This window comes from Thermobia domestica, chromosome 7 (assembly GCF_964235325.1).
Source record: "Thermobia domestica chromosome 7, izTheDome1.hap1.1, whole genome shotgun sequence".
Lineage (NCBI taxonomy): Eukaryota > Metazoa > Arthropoda > Insecta > Zygentoma > Lepismatidae > Thermobia > Thermobia domestica.
In genome coordinates, this window is record NC_137460.1 from 55,428,152 (window position 1) to 55,454,864 (window position 26,713).

General features: G+C 37.2%; 1 protein-coding gene across 1 annotated transcript in view; it reads left to right on the forward strand.

Moving 5' to 3' along the window:
* Positions 1-16,343: 16,343 nt before the first annotated feature.
* Positions 16,344-26,713, forward strand: part of LOC145690120 (torsin-1A-like) — a 33,755-nt gene continuing 23,385 nt past the window's right edge. The window contains exons 1-2 of the mRNA XM_081764702.1: positions 16,344-16,931; positions 23,128-23,393. Of these exons, the coding sequence (XP_081620828.1) occupies positions 16,745-16,931; positions 23,128-23,393 (453 nt within the window). The 5' untranslated portion in view covers positions 16,344-16,744. The remainder of the gene's footprint in view (positions 16,932-23,127; positions 23,394-26,713) is intronic.

Below are 26,713 nucleotides of genomic sequence, written 5' to 3' on the forward strand. Positions count from 1 at the left end.
GATGTACGTCTCTTAACCTGGAACTCGCTGGGGGAATTAACCCTTTTCGTAGTTGAGAAAAGTTGTTTACACTGATAAGTACCGCTAAGACATCGATAATTGCGCACGATATAAATTTGTGGGTTTCTGAGAACTGCTCAAGCAAGTGTTGGTAAAATTCGGGGATATCCAGTTTACTTAATTGTTGGGTCAAGAGTTGAGTCAGGGTGAACTGAGATCCGCTGAAAAATGAGCGAAGGGCTGCCGGGCCGCGAGTTTTCACATTCCTGATTTATATTATTATATACAGAGTGACACACTCAACGAAGGGGGAGGGGAGGTTATATGATATATGTTTTCCAAGTATATAGTATCTCAGGAATCACTGATGTTAGGGAGATAATACTCGGCATATAAACTCCCCATTAAAAATAATTGAACACAACGTTTATGAAATCCTGTTATTAAAGGGAAAAAAAGGTCAATTTCAATACAAGGTAATCAAAAAAATTATTAGCGTTTTTGACGTCTTATTAATCATGCGCTCACAGAAAGAAAACGAAACAACGCACGTACCTGCCAAGTGATTGGAAGTTAGTCTGACCATCAACCTTCAGTAATACAGGCATGTTGCATATACAGCGGTCATAGCTCGTTCATTATCGAAAAGAAGTGGAAGTATCGAAGCCGCTTGTTCGCGTGTGTTTGTTCTATGACATTAAAGTGTGCCTGTCAGTCAGCTGCCGCATCAAGTCACCGCATGTGCCAGGCATTTTGGGAAGGATGCCGTGAACGAACGCAGGCATTGGTTCAAGAAATTCCGCTCGGAAGACAAGAGCCTTTCGGTTGAACCTTGCAGTGAACAACTATACATGTATGTGTTGAGTGACAAGGTCCTGAAAACAGCCATCAAGGAGAACAATGGTCAAATGTGATGAACCTGCAGAAAAGTTCCATGTTTCCGTTGAAACGACCAGCACATGCATGGGAAAAGAGAAATCATACAAGTTAAGCAAGTGGGTTTCCCACACATTGTCGGCAGCAAACAGGAAGTGACAGCCTGTTTGTCCTTGCTCACTCGGCACCTGAACACACCCATCTTTGGTCACTTGATCAAAGTGGGTTCTCTATGACACTCCCAAGCGTACCAGACATTAGTTGTCGGCACGTTATCCTGTTCCTCACATCTCAAGACCACCTCTGCACCCCGATCAGTTGTACTCTCTGTATGGTGGAATTGTCGACAAGGGTGCATTACGAACTCTTTCCATCTGGTCAGACTATCACTGCTAACCTCTACTCTCAGCAGTTCCAAAGGGTGCGAGCCGGCATTTGCGAACCGCATGGGTATTTTGTTCCTCCACAACAACGCCAACTCATGTGTGACAAAGAGGACCCAACAGACGCTCCCAACCATCATATTCACCAGATCTTGCGCCAACAGATTACCACTTGTTTCATTCCTTCGACAACCACCACCGTGGGAGATCCTTCGCAAATGGAGACCTGCAGAACGCACTCACGGACTTCTTTGCATTCACGACCGCCGACTTTTATTACAGGGTATTGTGTGCTGCTGCAGGAATGTTGGCAAAATGTGTTGGATGCTGATTGATATTACTTCGAAACTTAAATGTACGTACCGTCCACTTTAATGCTGTAGCCCTTTTTAAGAAATTAATATCCTTAATAATTTTTTGTAGTAAATAAAATCCAACAGTGGAGTAAATATAGAAAAAAAAAAAAAGAAAATTTCCCCACACTGCAATTAATCCACACACATATCCCCTTTCCTTCCTTTCAAAAGATTACTGGATTCATTTTAGAAATATGGAACTTCCACCGAGGGAACAGGATTTCCGAAGAGATCACATGTAGTATGAACTTCAAGAATGACCCAGGCGATTTTGTTCAAATTTCACAAATAAATATTTCAGTAGTCCTATAATGCTCGTTAAATAACCTCCATGAGAATATCCACACGGGGCAGTTTTACTCTTGTAGTGAGTTTTTTGAGAGTTTTATGAAATACGATTTCTGTGAGTATTGTTATTTTATATACAAATATTTCATTAATGACTAAATAAGACGAAAAGTATAGACCAATCTGGGTGCACAAATGCTTCCTTTCGGAGTTACAGGCTTCCGAAAACGTGGGAAAATTAACTTCAAAGGTCCATAGCTCCAAAACTATGGAACCTACCGTAGTTGGGTCAAAACTTCACTTAGGAACTGGTATGTACCCTATCCAAATACCCATGTTTTAGAATCCTGCGGTACTTCCGCAACAATTTTTATAGAGATAGTAGGTGAGTACCGTAAGAAGGGGTTACTTTGCACAAAATATGAAAAGAGTTTCACAGTCCTCTGTCGGCAAAACCATGAGCAGTAAAGAAGTTTCAACTGCCACTTTAACATAGAATATCTAATTGTATTTTGGGTATAATGTTGGCGGTTAACATCAGTCCTAATTACCGGTAGGGTTCGTTGTTGTAGAGATATGGAAAGCAGTCACTGTAAAGGTCGCCAAAATTTGAAAGATATCACGTACAAGAATTTCCGTCAAAGTTAAGTCATACCGGAATGAATTCCTTTTTGGAAAATAAATTATGAACAGTGGCAGGTCCAAAAAAGTAGTTTGAGAGGGGCTTCACTCACAAAGACTGCGTTTTTTAGAAATCATTAGACTTTTGGAGGGGCTTGCAGCTTATAAAATAGGAATGACTAACATTAGATTTTTTAAAAAAGAAATCATGCAATTTGGGTGGGCTTCAGCCTGAAAGTCCCAAACCCAGTAAATCTTCCACTGATTACGGTTGGGATGATATTCTTGGACATAAGGAACAACCAAGGTAAATCAGTTCACGGGATTTTTTTTCTGTCCCTGAGTTGGTATTTTTGTGGGACATATGCTAAACTATTAGAATGTGGTTCCTGTGCCAGCACCAGAAAATACATAATTGTCTTTACAAATATTTTTAATTCAAACTAAGTACTGATACCGGTACCATCATTCTAATATCAATATTTGTAGACTGCATGCAGTTTTGTGTAGAAAGTGAAATGTATAAATACTGAAGAAAAAACATTGCACAGAAACGTTATGTTCGTATGTTGAACATACTTTTTTGTATGTTGTGCGAAGTTTATATTTCAATAACTGGTTATACTGAATGTTTTCTAATGAACTTTCTCTAATGTTTTCCTTATATATATATATAGCTATTATATGTTTAAAATACAGTGTTCTAAATCATCACGTTTGTAAGTTACATGCGATTTTCTTTAAAATTCCTTAAATCTTGTGCAAAGTGAAAATTTACGGTACTTCAAATTATATGCCCAAAACCAAACTCCCTCTCTCTCTCTCTCTCTCTCTCTCTCTCTCTCTCTCTTAAAAAAAATCGTGAGTACCTTAGGATTCTGAAACATGGATTTTTGGATAGGGTACATATTAGTTCTTAAGTGAAGTATTGACCTGACTACGGTAGGTCGCATAGTTTTGGAGTTATGGACCTTTGAAGTTAATTTTTTCACTGAATTTCACATCAAGTTAAGCGATTCCTCACATTCGTAACCTTCTGATTAAAGAAAGGAATTCAGTATTACAGAAGTGTCACTTCTTTCCTCTTTAGTGTAATTTACAAAAAAACATGTATTCCCTTATTTTATAGATGAGTTCATGTGCCAAGTTTCATCTCTTGAACTTCAGAGATTCGTGAGAAACTCAATGTTACTTGGCAGGACTTTCTTAGGAAACATGTTTCTTTTCTTATCTCGTGTTTCCGTGACAAAAGGGGTATTCTGTCCAAATTTCACAGTAGTATGGCCTGGGCGATACTTCTACAATCAGTCACTTCTACTCTTACATATATCAGTAATAGTATACAGGGTTAGCATAAATGATTAATTCATTTTGAAAAGGCTATATTTTCAAAAGCATTACACGTATACACATTGAAGATATATGAAAAGAATCACAAACTCACTAAGTTTACACACCCTGTACAAATGTTCAATATGTGACTCTTTGGTAACATGACACACGTCCAGACGATGTTTTTCTTTCTTGCTTTCCCTCTATTTTCGACAGGTACTGACCACGTACTGCCACATTACCACATCCAATCGGAAAGATAATGGACTCGTGCTGCCACACAATACAAACTTGGTGAGTTTGTGATTCTTTTCATATATCTTACAATGTGTATACGTGTAATGCTTTTGAAAATATAGCCTTTTCAAAATGAATGAATCATTTATGCTAATAATTTCTGTATATCTATACTTAGATGGATAGGTAGGGAGATAGATTTCATCTTTTAGAAAACGTATTACTAAAATTTTATATTTCATAATATCTTGGACTTTAGGTTTCATATTTTCTTATTTTTTTATCATACTTTGCCCCTCTTTCTTTATAAGTATTAAAACGTCTACTTTCCAAAATTATCATATTAATTGTTATTGTGTTATTAAAGAAATATAAGAAGAAAAGTGATGGTAAGAGAGTCCAAATATTTCAGTATGACATGAGAATAGCATATTTGAAAGACTCGAGAAAAGTGATGTGTTTTATTTGTATATAGTGCAATGACGTGTATTTTAAAAAATGTATTATATTGCCTGTTTCAGAAACAAACAATTGACCTTTATATTTGTACTTCTTCCGTACCAAATTGCAAGAGTGGTAAATACAAAACAAAGTACAATATACTCTATATGACTTTAAATATACGTGTATCTAAGATTTTGAATGTGACCTAAAGAAAGAAAGAAAATTGGCAGGCGAAAACTGGTAGTTGAAGCGAGCGTAACGAACTTCTACCATTCGACTCAACCGGTATATGTGTATATGTATTCGTCCGACTGTTCCATGTTAATACTATAATGTATCATCAAATATTTTATTTCCTCATTTCGAAAGCACTACAGTAGCTGGAAAACTTTGCGTGCGCAATTTTTTTTGCATTATCATGGGTTTTAGCACAAGCGTTCGCACTGTTCTTAAAAATTGTACATAAAACTATAGATCCGCATCTTATAAATAGGTAAATCCTCTATACTGTACACTAAACTGAAATCAAGTATTCTGTTATATTTTTACTTATTTCTAGAATGTATCCATTATCCTCATAGGATATTATTTTTAATCTTTATCATTATTTCTGCCTGGTACATGAAGTTAATTATGAAAATTTTCGGGTTTAAAAAGAAATCTATCTATCTTTCTGCCAATGCCATTTTGATTATTAATAAAGATAGCCTAAAATTATTTCTACTATGTGAAATTAAGCATCCGAATTTCCGAGAAAAAAAATGAACAGACAAAATCGCGAAAATTTTTAAATAAGGAAAAATTTTAAACTGCTTTAAACTTTTGGCTATATGGTTGACTAGTACGGGAGACCACGTGACTTGAATAATGTGTCGTGATATCTAAAAAATTTCGGAAAATTTTAATTTAGAAAATTATCATTTATATGTTGTTTTTTTAATGATCATTCTAATCAAAGAAAAATTTCCTTGCTCATATACGTGGGTTGTTTGGAAAATTCTAAGAATAGGATAGAAATAAATACAATATCAGAGCGATTGACGTTTTATATTTCAACATAATCTTCTTGAAGGTTAATACACTTCTCCTGACAGCCTTCCGATGTCTTGACACCAGCAGAATCGACTAGTCAGGACAGCAAGTAGCCTGTCACTGTGGAGGTAACTTCTTCCTTAGACTCAAATTTCTTGCCACAAGAATTTCTTAAGTTTTGGGAACAAATGGAAATCACAGGGGGCAAGATCAGACGAGTACGGGATGGGATACCATTTAGAGGCGAAGTTCGTTTAGTTTCCACTTGGAAGCAAGTCTGTAACCAAAACAAAACTTTGTGGTGTGAGCAGGCGCGGCACACTTCGGGCAGAAAGTTATCTCATGTACAACTCTTGAGTAAGAATGTGGTGTGTCTAGTCCCCTGAGATCCACATTGGATGAACTATGTCACACACTTGGATTCGTCAGTCAGTCAGAATTTAACTGAATAGCGAGCCCAAGCCAGGGGTAAAAATGAGAGGGGTCGCGGGGAACGCCGTCCCCCGCTTCCAGAAAATATCGGGTATCCGTAGCGTCCTCCACTTTCAAAAAATGACAATGGACAAAGATAGACACCGGGGACGGATTGACGTCATGCGTCCCACTACCTTTTCAGATCCACTTTTACTCCTGGCCCAAACTCAAACTAATGCAGGTCCTATTGTGATCCTCATAGCGAACGCGAGCCCTATGGAGGATAGCGAATCTGTGCCCGAGTAAATCCCGGTTGCAAAATGAATCTTTACTTGTTTCTTTCTTTTTTTCTTTCTTCCCCAATCGAGTGCTCAAGGTTTATAAAAAGCAGAAGAGCTAGAAATACCTTAATCAGCATATGCTCCAATTATCTACAGGAGTTATTTAGATATTTGATGAAACTTGCGTTCCCGATTTGACAATTCAGGTTGTAATCAGAGCTTGCATACTGAGCAATGGTAATTCTTCGTAAACAAATACAACTATAAGGTATTTGAAGTGAGTTGAGTTGAATTGAATAAAAAAGGTGAAAAGTATCGCCAATGTACATGTTTCGTTTAATTATTATTATGAACTGGAAACACTATTTTGATTTTCTCCTTTTACCAGCAAATCACGAAAGGCGAACATATTTAGTTGCATCAAATCATGAGTAGGCCTATTAAAAAGGGGGTGCAGAAGTTTGTACTTCCAACTTCTTCCCCAATCCTGGCATTGAGCAATTAATGTAAGTACATTAAATTAACAGTTTCGTTGGTCAGAAAACTCTTGTTTATACGTCTGGTTGAAATAACATATATCTGCAATCTTAGAAGACATAGTATATACATTGAAAATGAGCAAAGAAATGTTTGCATCAATTTTAAATTTTGGAATGTTTTGAAAACTGTACAAAACGGGAGGAGGGGGGGATGATGAGCATCAAAGAATCAAAATTTCACAAATGCATAAAATATTTATTAACACCGAAAGTCGGTCAACTTCAAATCGAGAAAAATATTGGCTCATCTTGTCTAAATGTCAGTTGCTTCTTGTCATAACTTATGAGATTTGCTGCAAGTTAATCAGAATGTTGCAAATATCCTACGTTTTATTATATATATTAGGGGAGAGGGGGACATTGTTACACGGGGCACATAGGTACGAGGTAGATATTTTCCACTGTGAAGAGATAAATGGACAACAGTTTGGTGATTGCAACATTGGTGACAAACGTACATCGTGCGGCATAGTTGATGGATAGACGCAGCGTTCTTTTCTCTGTGCGGAAAAAACTTGATTTCTTAGAGGAAAAGTAAGTTTTCACTTATGTCTTTGTAAGCTTATATTTGTAATAAACACTGGATTTTTGAAAATGTATGTATGCTGCATGAAAGTGTAGTTCTTTGCAAATAATTTCATTTATGTTCAATTGCCCAGCGTGGAGTAATTTTTCAGTTATAGGAATTAATTATCCTGAAGTTCGGTTGGGGCACATTAGTACACATGCATGTGGGGTGGATTGGTACAGACCAATGTGCCCCCACTGCTCTGTACCAATTTACTCATTCCATTTGTAATTATAAGGGTAGACTACTCTTTGTGCATTTCCCATGTATCACAGTTTTCGTTGTGATTAACATCAAGTAGAAAAAGTTACTAATAATATAGGCTATCTCATGTGTGATCGCTTGATTTCCGTAATCAAAGCATAAAAATAAATTAACCAAAATAATATGTAAAACTTTCCTATTATTATTTTCCGACACTCCGGAACTATAGTACAACCGATAAGTACACAAACTTTCGAATGGAAAATTGTTTAGCCATTTAAGAGCCCTGATAGCAAAAGTGTGAAGATTCTTTCCCCCAGGACATAACATGCGAGTGATTTTAATAGGCACATGTCTAACAAAATCAACCTCAAATATATATTTGTACATGGACGCTAAAAGCCAGCGTGTAGTAAGCGTCATATTTATTTGACTTTCAGCAACCTATTTGAAAGTTATTCGGCGAAGTTCTTGAAACTTTAATATTATAAAGGTAACCAAGAAAGTTCTGTCGCTTTTTGTGGAGGTCTGTGTTCAATTGACCCTCACACCGTGAGTTGAATGCGAATGGAGATAAAGCGAAGATCAGTTGTTGGTGTGGATATACCCAACATACTACCTGATTTTGGCAGTTCAGTTACACAGTGAACTTGCATAAGGACAGCGTAAACATGGGATCTCCACAGAGAGAACTAAAGGCGAGTATGGTGTACGAGTTCAAACGGGTCAAACGCCGCTGTAGCAAGGAAGAAAATATGCCAGGCCTTTTGTGAAAGTGTCGTGACTACGCGGACAATGCAAGGCGGTTTAACGTTTAAAAACGGTGACGAAACACTGGAAGACGCACCACGTGCTAGAAGACCAACACATGTACAAAATGAAGATCTTCAGGCAGCAATTAAGGAGAACAGTGGCCAGACATGTGAGAAACTGAGACTACAATTCAGTGTGAGTGAAGAAACCGTTCGGCAGCACCTACATCAACTTGGGAAGCACTACAAGTTGAGTCGATGACTTTCACATGATTGGATCCGAGCCAGAATGCAACGCGAGCAGATGCCTGTGTTTCTTTGGTGTCTTTTCTGATGAAGGAGAAATTTCTGGAAGGGTGTTGACTGATGAGAAGTGGGTCCTATACGAAGCTCCACGGCGTCGTCATAATTGGTTAACATCCCACGAACCGGTTCAAAAACAGCTAAAACAAGCACAGCACCAAAAGAAGGTCCTCCTGTGTGTTTAGTGGAATGTCTGTGGCATCATGCATCGGGAACTGCTACCAGTTTGTCAGAGCATCAATGCAGCTGTGTACTGTGAGCAGTTGGTTTGTATTCAAGAACAATTCAAAACTCTAGAGCCAACACATCTGAATCGCAAAGGGGTCCTCCTGTTACAGGATAACGCTAAGCCCCACGTGGCTAGGATGGCCCGGGACACCATGCCTTTTATGGGAAACACTACTGCATCCGCCACACTCCCCGGACATTGCACCATCCGATTACCACCTGTTCTACCGCAATGGAATCCATGGCCTTCCAGAGCGTTGGCAGAAGGTCGTCGATGCTGATGGGTCTATTTTTGATCTTCCAGGTACATCTTAGGTGACATATCGATGTTCGAAGGTGAAAAGGCGATAAAATTTTCTTGGTTACCTTTATAATAACTAAACTCTGTCTCCTTTGGAGACAAGGGGACGCTCGAATCAAAATTATAACATCTTTTCCAGTTAGTAGTTGAGGTATGAAGGATTTCAAAATTTTGTAAACTGTAGGTAGCCCTTGGATTATTTACTTCTATTTTTCCTTATAGAGACAGAACCTTATTTATAGTACGTTTTTATCTTTGTAAATAGCTTGCGGAACTTCTAAATTTTGATGAGAGCACAAGCAAGCATTGGACTTTTTATTTTATTTTTTATTTTTATATAACAGGTTGAACTAGATCTACTGAATTACTAAAGATTCTGACAAATCATCACATTCTTTTTATAAAACATGTTTTTATTTTGCATTTTTGCTGCTGTAGGTCCTTAAATCTATTGTTAAAACACTTGAGTTTGAGGAAGTTTAATAGAATATTATATTTCAAAATATTTCATGAAAAAAAATATGTTATCTCTATTATCAAAAAGTCTGTGTGATATTTCACTTTGCTTGTACCAATCTGCCTCAGATGTGGAAGATTGGTAGAGATTGCAGACCTTTTGTAAAATGTAATTTACTCCAGGTAGGACATTAGTTGAAACAATATTGTACATTGTAAATGTAGCTAAAGAATCACAGTTTAAGAAAGAAAAAATCATGTTTTTCAAGCTGACGATATGTTCTAAAATCTCGGGTAAGTAAAAATCGTACCAATGTCCCCCCTCTCCCCTATATGTTACCTCGTATATTTTGTCTCGACTCGCATTCGAGACGTCTTGTTTCGAATTTCGAGTCGAGTCGAGACAAATATATTTTCGAACCGAGATACGAGTCGAGATAGTCATATATCTTGACTCGACTTGACTCGTACGGATCCCTAAATGAGTTTTCCAAACGAGTCGCCATTTACCTACTACTAGCACCATAGGTGGCGGGTGGCTGAAACTCTGCACATTTGCCAACTCCATGTATTAAAATTACCGCACACTCCTCGTTCCTCTATAACAGACTGAACTCCAGAAATACCGGCCTTGTAACCATAGTTCCTGATTCTTCCTTGTATAAACACATAATTTACCGTTCCGTACGTGCCAGTGTGAAATACCGTATTTACTCGTGTATGCCGCGCCCCCATGTAAGCCGTGCATCCCCAATTTCTGGAACGTTAAAATTGAAAAAAAAAAAAAAATTCGTGTAAGCAGCGCATATCAATTTTCTGAAGAAAAAAACTGTACAATGTATTTTTCATCCTACTTTTAATCATTAAAATTGTTATACACAGAGACAATCCAACAATACTGTGATTATTAACAGAAATCACTCCCGTGCCTAGCTTTCTTCGTCGCCGAGGAGCTGGAGCACGTATCACCATAGGACTAAATAAAGTCCGCTCTCATCGCTGGCATTGGAAAGGCAGCATTTTTTAAAGCTGCGGACGACAAGATCCTCTGGAATTGAATTCCATGCTTCAATAATCCATTCGCACAAAAGGCGAAGTGCAGGTTTCTTAATTCGGCCAGTTGGCGTAGTTTCGTGTACTGCAGTTGCCATCTATTCAGTGTACAGTCGCCGCAAGTGGTTCTTGGAAGGCCGGTTGATGCAAAGAGGAAAGATGAGCTGTAACTTGTCATTTTATATGAAAACTTTTCTACTCTTGTAAAATTACTCACAATATTCCAGTATTAGGTTAATAAAAGCTCCCCGTGATTTTAAATGCTTGGTGGCTCAGTCAATTCTACATTTCCTCGTGTATGCCGCGCACCCTGTTTTTTGACTTCGTTTTTGTGCAGAAAAGGTGCGCGGCATACACGGATAAATACGGTATTAACACAACATCCAGACCATGGGTGTCTCTGGTATGCAAAAATTGGGGAGACGGGGATGACTAGAATGCTAGTGGACCCCAACTAAAGTTAAGTCAAAATTATGAGTAAACTGGAATCTACTTTACTAATAGCATCCGCTCTTTCTACCTTTAGCAACACAATTGATCATAATTTTCTTTTATCACTGGTAGCTTACTTGCCGAAAAAAGAATTAAGTATATATATAATATGGTTCTTAGGTAATTTCTTCACTTTGACATTCCTACAGGTGAATTCCTGCTCAGTGTTCTTAAACGCATTTGCAGCAGTGTAGTTTTATAGTCCTAATATATTTCGATTTTTTAAATAACAAAATCTTAACTTTCTGAAAGTAGTCTTACGATGTGACTTGATTTGATTGCAAATTTCGAATTTTTGGTTTTCATTCTTCTTCTGTATTCTTAAAAACTCAAAAGCTATATTATCTATCTTTTTGTTCTTTATTTTACTGTATGTTTTCGAACTTGTCCAATGAACCATTCTCGTTTACTTCGTTTTCCGTTTTAATGTCTAAAATGTACAGTGTATTCTTGCTTTCATCCGGCTCCTCAATATATTCTTTCCATCTTCCTCAAACTCAATTCGCTCATTAAACACTCATTTCTATCTTTAGTCTCTATATTGTCATAGTAGTTGTCCCTTGCTGCCCTTCTACAGTATTCGCATGAAATTTTACTCTCATATTTAATATTCAAATTTCTCTATCTTTTGAAATTCCTTTTGTCACCTTCGCTTCTATTGTATATTTTCCTGTCTTTGTAGATTTCCCATCTTAATTTGCAGATAAACTTTCTATAAATCCTTTCTTTCCCTTCTCTAGTCTTCCTTCGTCATCGAAACCAATTTTTGCTGGTTAAGCAATGAAAAATATCATGTGCCTGCAGCAGAGACTACTTTGACTAACCAAGAAGCGTAACTTAAAAAAAATTTAAGTTAATTCGGACATTTTAAATCACATTAACCTAACGCTTAAGAACAGACATAACTTTAATTTCTCCTGCCTGTGTTTTTACTTCTTCCCTATAGATGTAAATACTTTCAGCATTGATCCGTTTATCTCGTACTCAAAATTTTGGGGGGACGCGTCCTCCCACCAGAGACGCTCGTGATCTAGACCGAGAGGACGGGTATAGTTTATAAGCTTCATTTGTTGAATAGATCATTCAATACCTTTCCTTTTTTTCATTTCTGAAGAAAGACTAATAACCATCCCTAATGCTAAAGGCAACAAAAAACAAAAACATTAACACAAACCGCTCCGGAATTAGACCTAATGCGGAGTCATTGAAAGTCCACTGTTGCCAATGTTAGCGACAAGTCGCTAAATCTAGCGGATTTGGAGAGGCAGATAGCGACAAAATTTTTACAAAAGCGACTAACAACATTTTTGGCGATTTTTGAAGTGTTTTGGCGACAAAACTGGCAACCTTTCTAGTGCTTTGCATTTTGAAAATTTCTATATTAGCTACTGAGCAATTGTCAAGAGATTGATGAATAAAAGGAATGCATGTCATTATGTGACTGCTACTGGGCGCAATTTGGGAATAACTTACGTGGTTCATGACGTCGCCATCTGAATACACAGTGTAACAAGTTGGAAGTCCCCTTATGGCTTGTTACAACTAACATAACTTTTTGGCATCGGTAGTGTTGCGTCAGGTCAGCTGACAGTTCGGAATAGGGCGAGGAGAAAATTATTTGCAGGTGTTTTTATAGCACGCTCGTTTTCCAAACAGAACGAGCTAGAGCAGTGATGGGCAAACTTTTTGTAGGAGGGCCAAAGAATAAGGAAAAAGTCTTAGGTGGGCTAATATTTATGAAAATAAGAAATGGCAGTTTTGTAATACTGAGCCCTATTAAATGATTGAAGATTTTTATAATCTGGATTGAGCTAAGATGGCGTGAATCTCAGAATTGAAGTCAAATATTCATCTTTCGGCCTATTTTTAATACAACTCTTTCGAAGAAACACCATTCTACTTTCATTAGTCAGATTAGATATCATGTCACTAGCCGCATAGAACCTTTCAGGGACCATATCTGGCCCGCAGACAGTAGTTTGCCCATCGTGGAATTAGGACAATTCGAATGAATCCTATCTAGTTGCAGTATGTATTTGTAGTGTACTCCTGTGCAATTGATAATTTAAGTGACTAACGTATGCGACCTGTGTGTTTTCTATTTAGCCTTAAGTGTGTCTTTTCTTTTTTAATTAAGCACTAGCTGAACCTGCGCTGTTTACTTAGCGCATCGTTCTGTTAGGACCATGAATCTCCTTCCCACTGTGCATGTCTCCATACTCACACAAGTAAAGAATAGCACACTCACAAAGGAAGTGAATTGCTATGTATAGATGTTGCAGGGAGTTTATAGCAAATTTGTAGAAGTAGCACGATATTAAGTGGAAATATTTTTTCTAATAAATCCATATCCATCCGAGTACGCCTCATTGCGTCTCTTGAGGCCTTTGAAGTTGCCAGTATGCAATAGGTTTTGCCATTCAGATTTAAGCAAAGCGCCTGCAATGTCCGTCAACCCGCCGTATGTAGGGTCTAACGTCTCTACTGGTTGCTTAACACCATTGTTTCAGCCTGCAACAGTTAATCTTATGGGTTCAAAACGGCCCTTAAAAATGTTGAATAGAACAATAACGACACGGTTTTTGAAAATTTGAATGAGAACTAGACAATCTATTGAAAACTTGGAATCGACCAGCGAAAACGGCACGTTTCTAGCGCTTGTGTTTTTCGAGATCTCATTGTCGAAAGGATTGGAGACAAACATATAAACATACCATTTTAATATATAGACTAGCTAAACCTGCGCTCTCTATACGGCGCATCATTCATATATGAGTATGAATCTCCTTGTTATTCCTCACATCTGTATATGTCCCTTTACAAACACAAGTGAAAGGCGTCTTGATAAAAACTGCCAAGAGATACTATAAAGGGGAGATTTTTTTCGATTAGGGGAAAGTCGTTTGGTATCGGACAGCGGGCGGTATCGGACAAAAGCAGTTTTCTTTATTTCCCGCTTAAGTTGGGACCTGTCAAGCATACAGTGAGTTCATCGGAATGAAGTAGCCAAGCCCACGCCAGAGTGAATTTATCCGATGAACGGTATGACTAGTACTTCAAGGTTTTTGTGTTTTTGCGAGTGATCAGTTGCACGGAGATAGATTTGTGTGGCTGCGACTTATCACAAAGTAACTGTATTGATATATTATTGCTATCATAGCATTTATTAGGGTATATATATATAATATTATAATTTAGGTGTATAGTTGCATTCGTGTTGCTACAAGCCAGTAGGCTGACATTCATAAGTTGCAAGTCGTTCGGGTGGTATCGGACGAAGTGGAATCGGGTGGCACCGGACAAAACACTGGTAAATAAACTTGACGTTTTTTTTAACGGTTTCTGGCTCTTTCTGGAAACCATGGGGAAAATACGTGGCAATTGGGATGAAGAAAATATGAAGTTGGCCATGAAAAAAGTTATTTCCAAAGAAGACGTGCGGCCAGTGTTAGATATGGTGTTCCTAAGAGTATATTAAGAGATCGTGTCGAAAAACTGTTGGAAGGTAAAGAGACAACAGCAAAGCCTCGCTGCTCGGATAACAAAGGCACATTTAGTAGAACGTTTGGTCGTGACCAAGAAGAAATACTATATAATCATGTAAAGATTTTGTATAGGTTACTGGTCTAATGCCGCTAAGAAAACCAGAATATTTGGAACTAGCTTACAAACTTGCTGAAAAACTAAACATCATAATCTGTGGGAAGTCTTTTGATGAAGTTTGGATACAGCGCAATACATGTAATGATTGGGTCTATGAACAATGTGCCAATTTTGAAGGCAACTGTTTTATCATTGCGATTTGTGTCAGAATAAAAGAAATAACGACTCTTGATGAGACTAAGAAGTTAAAGATATATTTTTCACTTCTGTTTTAAGCTGTATTTCAAACCCTAATAAAGCCGTATTTTGTAAGTAAGAGCTCCTGTAAGTAAATAGCTAACATTTGTAATTCCTTCTGTTATTAAGTTATCTCAAAAGACCAATTCTCTATAGTTTTATGTTTGTCCGATACCACCCTCCACTTTTTAGGAACGCTAAATTGTGTTACCTTTGATTTTTTTACAAAATTATATATTATTAGTTTTTACCTGTCAAATCACCTTTAATATGTTATGTATAAGATACCAATGTATCATTTTGTGCATTAAGTAATTTGATATAGCTATTTTTCAGCCTCACATACTAAAAAAATCTAAGGTGTCCGATACCAGACGACCTTCCCCTACTTTTTCAATATCTCGCACCGTTAGCAAGATTTAAGCCTACTTCCGGTTGGAGTTTTTAATTCATGTATGATCAGTGTTTTCTTTCTTCTTGCATGCAATATGTACTAAGCAAATAGATTACACACAACATTAATTATAATGTCAGTGATATATGGTGTTCATTGGGCAAAACACTCCAAACAATAAAGATTCAACTTAGACTGTAGAAATACTTATCTTTCCTTTTTCATTATCATTTGGCCATGAAACAAGCGCCTGATAGATGTGCAACCCCATATACAATTATGTGGTGTTGCAATGTATAATGCGTAGGATATGATGCGTTAGTTTTTTTCTAATTTCAACTTCAAGTGTACCCGTAAAACTGTAATAAAGAAATAATGGGCATGTTTTTTAAATATTCAATCAGAACTGGAGAATCTACATAAAATTTGCAATCGATCAGTGAAAACGTCATCTTTCTAGAGTCTGTAGTTTCCGAGATCTCATTGTCAAAAGGATTGGCCACCACAAACGTATAGTTTAAAAGATCTCCAAAGATGGCAAGACAATTCATCTGCATTGATTTAGGAAAAGGCTTATTAATATACAAAGGCTTTGAACAATAAGTTAAAAAAGATAAACATTATGAAAAACGGTTCTATTTAAATAATTTATTTAAAGTACGAATACTTTAAAATATTTGTCTTTATTAAACGTGAAATCGCAAATAACCGTAAATCAAAGTTTTGAAATCCGAAGTTGTAGGTTAGAGCTCAGGCGCTTTTGTTGCTATTGTAGTATTTTAATAGATAGAATGGGTAGACCCAAAAGATGGAGAAGAAGACTTGTTTCTTTTCGAATAAGTAAATCATTTTACTTGTAAAGTTTAATAAGGCTTAAATTTCGCAAATAACTGTTTTAGCAACTTCGGGTTCGGGAGCTAAATTTAGTGACATTTTGCCAAGTGTTGGCAACAGTGTGAAAGTCGTCTGCTAGAAGCATCAAGCGGATGCTCTTTTATGGTCATATAGAAGTTTGAAATCACTTTCTATGCTTTTATTTTTTACACATGCATGTGATTCTTTCATGCATTGATTTTTATAATCTGATGTATTCATTAACGTAGAGAAATGAACGTATTGATTTGTAAATAACCTTCTTTGAGGCGGTTATTTTATATACCTTGGAAGCGAGTTCCTTTTGCATCAAAGTAGTGAATATGCAGGATTTATATATGAAAATAAATAAACAGTGCTATGTTGTGTTTCGGAAGTTATCAGGGACAAATCAATAAAACAACATAACAACATGTCCAAAAGTGTTGCTAATGTATTGACATACATTGAAAGATAAGTGATCCTTGAGTATCAAGCATGAGGATGGTTGGATGTATTGTGATTTCATGTTTGCTCTTCAAACCGGCGTTATGTATAGAACCGCTTACTATTGGTGCAGTTGGTATCGCAGTTATAGCTTCCACATTATTGACAGGATGGAATAATATTTCGTGCAGTATACGTGAATGTTGTAATGAAATTTGGCTGGAAAGGAATTTTTCATGTAAGGCATTAATTTTGTATAGATTAAGCATATGGGGACAAATTTGGGTGCAGATTTATTCTACAGATCCATACATACATTGATTGCATATATGCTTCTTTTTCAGTACATCGTCTCTGTATTTTAAACAATCATTTTTGGGGTGTAAACTTGCATTCTATGCAGATTCACTTTAGGAGGATTCCAATGTACGTATAAGATAAGAACTGTTATGCAATAGACACTAATCAACATTTCCTATGTTACCCCTAAAAAGCACGAATTCTAACTGAGTCAGGGCAGCAGCGCGGCAGGGGAGCCTAGCGAGAGTTGCGTAGGTAGGGTGCAGGCGTGTCAGTGAAGGTTAGAATATCTTCGTGACTGTAATTTCTTGAGATATGGCCTAATAATATACCGCAGATAATGATGTACAGATAATATACAGCAAATTAATATGCCACAAAAATTATTATTGAAGCCACAGTATTTCAGTAGTAGAGTGCTCACATCTGGTATGTGGGGTCCCTGGTTCGATCTCAGCTCGTATCAAGTGGGCTTTGTGGCAGATAAATATGGTGTGCATTGAATGTTCCTGGAGATTTCCAATTCATACCGCCATTTCATTCGTTATCATCATCGCTTCACTTTACTTTGGTGTATAATCGTGGGAAGTTAAACTAACCATAAATAAATAAAAACGATGATTATGATGTAAACATTATATGGTTTATACAAGCGAGATTTCTATTTCGGTTCCATGTAGGAGAAAGTTGTGGTCCGTATCATCCGGTTACTGGTGCACTAGCGTCTGTGAATATGCGCATAATAAGATTTTTATTACAAAATGCAGTTGCTATTGATAGTAACATTCGTGCAGGTCAAGTTTTGGCATACTACTCTAAATAATTGATGAAGAAGTATAATTCTTTTACTAATTACCTTCTTATTCGTCTCTAATGGTGAAATTCAAGAGAGTCACCATAAGTAATTGTTGATAAATTAAAATTATTTTACGATTTGTATATAAATACGGTCCGGATTATGGCATAAAAACTACAGTGCAAGTGCTAGGTGGTCACTAAAAACACGATTATTATCTGAGTCAATGCAGGGCGAAGCTAGTGGGCCATAGCGGTGTTGCGTCCGAAGTGATATGCCGCGTTAGTGACATTCAGTGTACGCTTAGCGAGTGTAGTGGAAACACGTGGGTTTTTGCAGTGATAGAGTTGCAATAAAACTAATCATGGTTTCATACTAGTTACCGTACGCTTTTAAACCTAAAATACTGCTATTACTTTGTATTTAATTCCTCCGCCTGCAGAAATTTATTCCTTACAAACATGTCTTTCCGTGCAGAATATTGAATTTTACCTATACATTTTGAAAAATCAGGTGTGCCTGAACTTGGCCAATACCTTAACATTTACATCATATGTATTTTAACTAATCGTCTGCTGATGGCGGTCCCAGATGATACCTGAATGAATCTGTTTTCGCCATTGTATTAATATTTATTTGATGCTATTGTAAGGTACCTTACCTAAATTGTTTCTATGATTCACTCCAACTGTTTGTGTCAAATATTTCTTAATTTCATGCCTTCTTTGCTCCTCCCTGAATACATATTCATGGATATTATATTACTGTGAAAAATTAGTGACTTTAAACTGTGAAGTGTTGCAAACTATACATTATTAATAAATAACGAAAACAATGAAATCTTACCTTCTTACTGAGATGGAAGATATAGTTTCGAAACTGTTACTAAGTAGCAGTTTCTTGTTGCCTGTTTGAATAGATATACTGCGTATGGATATGTGGAATAAAAGCTAGTGCATAAAATACTAACTAATTTAACAATATAAACCAACTTGTGCTAGATTGACATTAAAAAACACGAATATTATCTGACCGAAGGAAGCAGTCGCGTCATCAACAGTGGGTATACGCATAAACTACGATGGTGGAAAAGGACTGTATATTGTACAGAAACACATGCTTTGCTGGCGCATAGCTACGTTGCTTGAAGGGATTTTTGGTTCCTTAGAAATTATCAAAGATTGACTTTCCGACATCAAAGTATTGTCTCATTTCAAGCACATCATGCTGCATTCATGAAGTAAATCTTAATCACAATTTGTTGAGATGCAGCTTCGGTTTTATTTCCTTTTGCTGTACATCTCTGTTTTTCTCTCCGTTATTGCAGTACGTGTCCTATCTTATTTACTAAGGCAGTGGGTTTGAGACTGTAACATATTTCGCCCTATTGGCTGTATACCTAATATCGCATCATCAATTCATGTGGTCCACAGTTTAACTTCGTTTTTCTTCCTAATTACCCACTTCACAGTGATGACGTTTATTACCTGTTTTGTTAGTCTCATACTGACATTTCGTCTGATTATGTTCATTTTTCTGTAAATTTTGTATTTGTATCCGCCATCTTCGGTAGTTAGCCCCGTATTATTTCTTTTCCTTCTTCACTTGGGGTAATACGAGGGAATTTCATTTATAGCGTCTGTTACAGAAAATAATGCCATCTTTTTACCATTCTTTATACCTGTCAGTCTTTCAGTAGAACATCTTCAAAACAAAATGTTACATTGAGAAATCGTTCACTAGTATAGCTGCCGCTCAAAGCAACCTTTAATACTGTAGTTTTTACTCTTGTGATATATCAAGATTTGTACTTACTAGAAAGTACAGGATGAGTCAAAAGTCCGCGGATACCCTTATAATTTGAAGCTAGAAGGGAATATGTGAAAAGTGAGTATGGCAACTGATATTGGGTGAGGGGCCGCAACTTTTGGGGTGCATCTCGATTATGGTCGCTATCTTGGATTCAAGTCGAATTTTTTAAATGGGAAATACTATCTCTAGCTCATGAATGCAGTGGTGAATTGTTTTTCTGTCAATGTTGAAGGGTTCAGGATTTGTAAAGCCCAAATTTGCCAGATTACCCCTCAAGTGTATTCCACAACACAGGTTCTATGTGGTGTACATTCCGTATAATGTATAACTGTAGTCGCCGCAACCACTCTGACTGAACACGGAGGAGAGTATAGGATGAAATTTGATCATAGACTTGCTGGATGCGTACCTCAAGGTGTCTCAAATCGCGGATTTTTTCAGCATACACGATCTGCTTCAGATGTCTCCATAGATAAAAATCCAGAGGTGTTAGGTCAGGTGGATCTGGGACGCCACTTCCCGGGACCACGGCGACCAATCCACTTCGCTGGAGGTTGTGCATCTAACCATTCATGCACACCAACACCATAGTGTGGGGGTGATTAGGCTTTATCGTGCTGCAACTAAGATGGGAAGCTGTCGTCTGCGTTCAGTTTGGAAAAAGACAAGGACCTGCAGCAGCATCATGTACTGTTGCGCCGCTAAGGTGTTGGTAATGAAAAATGGCCAAATGATGCAGTGTCCTATGTACCATACCACACCATTACCTGAACTGTTCTCTATTCGGGTCTACCCAGTGCGAATTTGCGTCACACCGGTTATGCCGATTGACTTCTCCGTTCAAAGTGAAGTACACGTCATCGCTGAACAGTATGCCCTTGGAAAAGAGGGATTCCGTTCCTATTGTTCCGTAGCCTACATGCAGAACTCCAGTCGGCGATCCCGTGCTCTTGGGTTTTCTCGGGGTTCTCCCACTTTCTTCATTCCACCATTTCACTCGTCTCTCATTATCACCGTCTCCTTTAGCCTAACCGGCATGACCGTGGAACGTAAAAATTAAAGATTTTATTTTTTTCCAACGGGTGATCAGTGTCATTGTGATTAAGTTTATGTAGCATGTGCAGCTTGTGAGGATGGCACTAATATGTGTTGAATATCCGGATCACGGAAGATTAGATTCCAATCACACATGACGAGTACTGCGTTTAGGATTTTTCACAAACGATGCTATCACTGCTGTTGCTGTTTTCTCAATGGTGTCAGTCTTTAGTCGCCCACTACGTGGCCTGTCTTCAACAGAGCCAGTCTCCGGAAATTTGGTGATCACGTGTGTGACCGTGCTGTGCGATATCGATTCTCTGTTTGGTTGTCTGTTGTAGTCATCTGCAATTCCTCGGTAGCTTTAGCTGGTAAGAATGATTTCCACCTTCTGTGCCTTTGACAGAGCCATTTAAATCACCTACAATTTTAATGTTATTTTCCAGGTTTGAGCCTTCACATCTCCCAAACCCTCCAACATTGACAAAAAAAAAAAAAAAAAAAAAAAAAAAAAAAAAAAAAAAAAAAACGAGAGTTCGAGCTAGTGTTATTTAATATGTCATATGCCCCCTTTCAATTAAAAAAAAAAAAATCGACTTGAATCCAAGATAGCTGCCATGATCGAGATACAGCCCAAAAGTTTCGGCCCCTCACCCAGTATCAGTTGCCATACTCACTTTTCACTTGTCCCCTTCCGACTTCAAATTATAAGGGTGTCCAAGGACTTTTGACACACCCTGTATATGCATTTATAATGTGGTTTAAAATTGGTGATAAAGACATTTTCGTGATAATAATATCTAAGTACAGGTTTCTCTTCGTTTCGTTTACGTAGTACAATAATTATTTCCTAATACGTTCTAGGCTTACTTTTTTTGGTGCCTGCCCACTGTTTGGACTTACAATATGCCTGTAAATTTATATGCCGTTTGAATGATTACTCCTGAGCAAAACATACACCAGTCTAAGCTAGGTAGTCTCTATAAGCTAGAATTCCTTAACTACGTGGAGAGGTTGGTGCAAGTTGAGTATTCTGGTATATAAAAACTCACAGGTAAACATTTAACACGTCAGAAGGAAGATGAGTGTTTGAGAAATATTTTTGTAATAATAATGTTTGAACTTAACACGGTCTTCACGTATCTTGTTAATATTTCACGGATGTAAAGTAAAGAACTTATTTTACCTTCCTTTTCTTCAGTGTTGGAATATATTGTTTGATATTTGCAGACTGTGAAACTCTCAGATTTACATACACACAAGTGACAGAAATTAATGTATTTCCATAAAACATGGCAACGCAGAAAACTGTCAGCATCATCGGTTATCCTACGACAGCAATAAATAAATCCTACACTAATTTTGATGGCATTCTAAGACTTCGATAATGTACCGGCATTGCGAATTAACTGTAAACGATGAAACCGTGAAGATGCTGAAAGTGAGTGAATAGTGTCAGGCCCGGTTGTGTTATTTGTTTGCTTTCGCGCGTTTGGTCTCCAACATACTCCTCTAGGTAACGAAGGGCATAGTAAAAATAGAAGGTCACCATATGAACATCAAATTTTAAAGCATTAGCAGGTGACTCTTTTAATAAAATATAATAATATGTTGGCTGGGATACTCTCAATCTGTATGAAAAGTATATTTGTGACTCTGTACTGAGTTAAGATCGGCAAGACAAGTCGCTTCCATGGGAAAGATAGGAGGGAAAAATAAAAGCAAGAACTTAATGGAACTGGGTGACAACAATAGTAAAAATCTTAAATAAATTACCACAAGAGTCCATTGAATAGCTTTTGTCTTTTCTGTGATAAAGTAGTCTGCACTGAAATAAATGTGCACCAAAGGACCACATTAACTAGAGTACACAAAACCATTCTGTTCCTTTCACTTCTGCATTTGTATCGAAACTTAGCTCACTAAAATTGAAACGACGAGAATTGAACTCTGACAGCATGTGAAAGGAACAGAAAACTACAACTGATGCCTTTCAGTCCACTATGAGGAAGTATTTCTAAGTCATTCCATAACAATCCTCACTATTGCCACTTTTTAAATCCAGGGACCCATATTCTGGTAACACCGTATCATAAAAACCCCAGAGTTACAGGTGACAGGTATAGCAACTCTGTGTAAAATAGTTCTTTCTCTTTCATATTATTATCTGTTAGGGTTCAGCACTGGATATCTGGATTCTAATGCAAATATATTCTATACAAGTAAGATAGCATTTGAAAAAGGAAAAATTAGCTACGTTGAATTATTCATACTTAGCAGATATTTTGAGTTTATATACATTTTTTCTTGTTTAACAATTAGATAATAGACCAATGTTTGAAGCTGGTCACATCTTTTATTTACTAATTTCACCAAATATTCAGGTAAGATATATAATATATATATTATATCTATATACCTTGATTATTTATATATTAATCTAGTTAGGGTATTTTTAGGTAAAGAAATTAATTTTTCTGTGTTTTAGGGTTGGAAACAGCCTTGAATACAACACTTTATGGGCAAAACATTGCTGCAGACGTTGTACTAAAAGCTGTAAAGGCTCATGTCAATGAATCAGAACCACGAAAAGCACTTGCCATGAGTTTCCATGGTTGGACTGGGGGAGGAAAAACTTTCCTTAGCAAACTCATCCCTGCGTCTTTGTATAAACGAGGTACAAGAAGCAATTATGTACATTTCTTTATGGGTTCGTACCATTTCCCTATTGAAAGGGAAGCTGATATTTATAAGGTAAGAAGTTAACGTATTCTATAGTATTGTTTTGTATTTAAAACGTAAGAAAATTTAAATAGCAAGTTTTAAGAGAACAAAGAATAATTCGTGTGAGTTACTTCTCAAGTCATTACTATTTGAATATACAATAACTGTGGAGATAACATGTTTATATCTAACTTTAAGTGAATGAGGAAGAAGATAATTTAGTTTCGCGATTGTAGTTGTGATAAGTTTAAATGAGGATGAAAGAAGAAAAAACTACAGATTGTGTTAATTTATTATTATTATTATTATTATTATTATTATTATTATTATTATTATTATTATTATTATTATTATTATTATTATTATTATTATTATTTTAAGCAAAGACTGAAACCAAGTAAGGTATTCTACTGATGTAGCCTCAGAAATACCAAATATTGCTAGAGAAGCCACGATATGTTTAGGCTATCTATTCAGGCTTAAAGGATCCCTTGACACAAGGAGTTCAAAATTGAAATGTCGAATTTTTGCAAAACTCTGGTGCTATCAGGAAGGTATAGGACTAACACATCATGAAAAAATATCGTTTCCGAAATAATTATCATGGCAGACGGGGGCAAAATATCAAAATATTTTATAATAGAGTATATGGGAGACTACATGTGACAAATGGATTTTTTTAGGTATCTTGGGCTCAGCCTAGAGATCTGAAACTTGGACAGCGTGTAAAGCATAAACACCGGCAAATAATAGTTAAAACCACTGTGGAGACTTTTATAGTTTCCGATTACTATGCCGGACAAAGAGTGTGAAATGGAGCATTGTTATTCATGGAGATGCGTAGCAGCTGACATTAATTAAAATTAATATTTTCTTTAGGTTCTAGTCGTATATATATAAACTATAACTAATTAACAGCAAACCAAACCAAAGAAAAAAAAAAAAAACGAGAACATTTCATAATCCATATGACACATGGATGAAACAAAAAAATTACGCTCCAAAAATGCATATAGTTTACACCATTTTAGTATTTTCTTTGAGATCTTGTCCTACACAACCAACTAATCAAACTCAAGCCAAACGTAAAAAAAAAGTACAATACTTATGACACATGGATGAAACAAATTGACACTGACTGCAAAGATGTGGAACACTTCATACCAACTCGGTGCTGTCAAACTCAAAAGATTATTTAAGTGGGCAGCAATAAAAGTAAATGAGGTGTACTTGCCTATTGCCAAGTACCATAAAACAGAAGCGATATGCGAACAACAACCAAGAACCCTTGCTCCACTTGGGCACTTGCAATACCAACCAGTAATGGATTTTGACCCAACCTGGGTGTTATCAAATTCTACAAAAAGAACGTAACGTAAGCATTGCACATGTCGGGATTGTATTTTAAACCTTAAAATGTTGGGAGTAACTGCATTATAAAATAAGGCGAAACTCCCATCATTTTTCATGTGTTCAGCCGCATAGCTCTGAGCATTCTCGATTTGGTAAATTCCTGATGTTATTTCATATAAATCATCTGCAATTAGACGAGGAAATTCAGTGAATGAAGTAGCATCATATGGTGTCCGAACCTGCGATGTCCACCTAGTAATGTCTTCCGAATCAGTAGGCTTTTGTTGCAGATGATTTGGTAGATTAGCACGTGATAGCATAATAGCAACTTCTTGCATTTCATCGGAATCTTTAGTGAGGACGCTGCGAACTGGCTTTCTATGGCACAAGCAATCAGAAGATATGCATGAATGTGTGCCAATAATTCAAGTTTATTTGCTGGAATTCCATATAAGTGTTTACTCCACTCCAGAACTTTGGTAAGAACGAGATCGCGGTCTATGTTTTTAATATCTAAAACAGTGGGAGCAAACCTTTCTACCAAGACCTATCGAACAGATTGCAGTGCTCTACATACTCCACATTCATCTTTGTATTTAAATAGTGCAGTTAGGAAACTGACAAATCATGTCGCAGTTTCATGAGGAGCAGTGCCAATCTGTTATCGACACTCGTGTTGGCACTTGCTCGCAAATGGGAACAGAACTGACGAAGATGCATAAACTGTTCGTTTTTTTTACACCAGTGAAAGCAAATACGTCATTGTCGGAAACACAGGTAACATCAATAGCATGTGAACAGGGTTCAGTTTGTACACCACAACTAATCATATCCGCTTCAGCCGAAACAGTTTCGTCACAAGCACCACTAGTCACTGGAACATCCTTAAGCAAATTTCTAACTTTGCACCAACAATTTATAGAGATAATTAACTTCCACTACAAAACAGAAAGATTTCTTAAACGAACCACACGGCCTGTAACTCCATTTGACCTCCAATGGCTCGTTTCCGTTTGCCTCGAAACCATTTCCCACATACTCCACACCCTGATGGCTGAACACTCGCCATTCTCACAACAACAAATGTTCCTGTTAGAAGTGCTTATGGCCTTGCATAAGTACTTCTGTTCCTGTTAGAAGTACTTGTGGCCTTACATTCAGTTGCTCTTGGAATTACTTGTGGCCTTGTATTCGGTTCCTGTTAGAAGTACTTTGGCCTTGCACTTGGTTCCTGTTGGATATACTTGTGATCTTACATTCGGTTCCTGTTGGAAGTACTTGTGGCCTGCGTTCGGTTTCTGTTGGAAGTACTTGTGGCCTTGCATTTGGTTCCTGTTAGAAGTACTTGTGGCCTTGTATTCGGTTGCTGTTGGAAGTACTTGTGGCCTTGCATTCGGTTGCTGTTGGAAGCACTTTTGGTCTTGCATTCGGTTCCTGTTGGAAGTACTTGTGGCCTTGCATTCGGTTCCTGTTGGAAGTACTTGTGGCCTTGCATTCGGTTCCTGTTGGAAGTACTTTTGGCCTTGCATTCGGTTGCTGTTGGAATTACTTGTGGCCTTGCATTCGGTTCCTGTTAGAAGTACTTGTGGCCTTGCATTCGGTTCCTGTTGGAAGTACTTTTGGCCTTGCATTAGGTTGCTGTTGAAAGTACTTGTGGCCTTGCATTCGGTTCCTGTTGGAGGTACATGTGCTTTGGGTCCGCCCTTAAGCTGTACGTGTACATATAAGATGCGTAGCCAAGGGAATTCTCGAAGCTGGGTCCTCGTAAGCCTAAGAGATAATGTAAAACAGTTCGTACTTGTTGGAGAAATTTTTGATAGATGTAAGAGTTTTGTTAGCACTCGAACATTAATCCTTACTAAGCTACTGCGTGTTACCCAACTTCATTGCTTTAAAAGAACGTTTATCTCCGACAAATGAGTTTCATAATATGGATGTGAAATTTATCTCATATCTAAGTTCAGTGGTAGAATTAGAAATAAATTAACTTCAATATG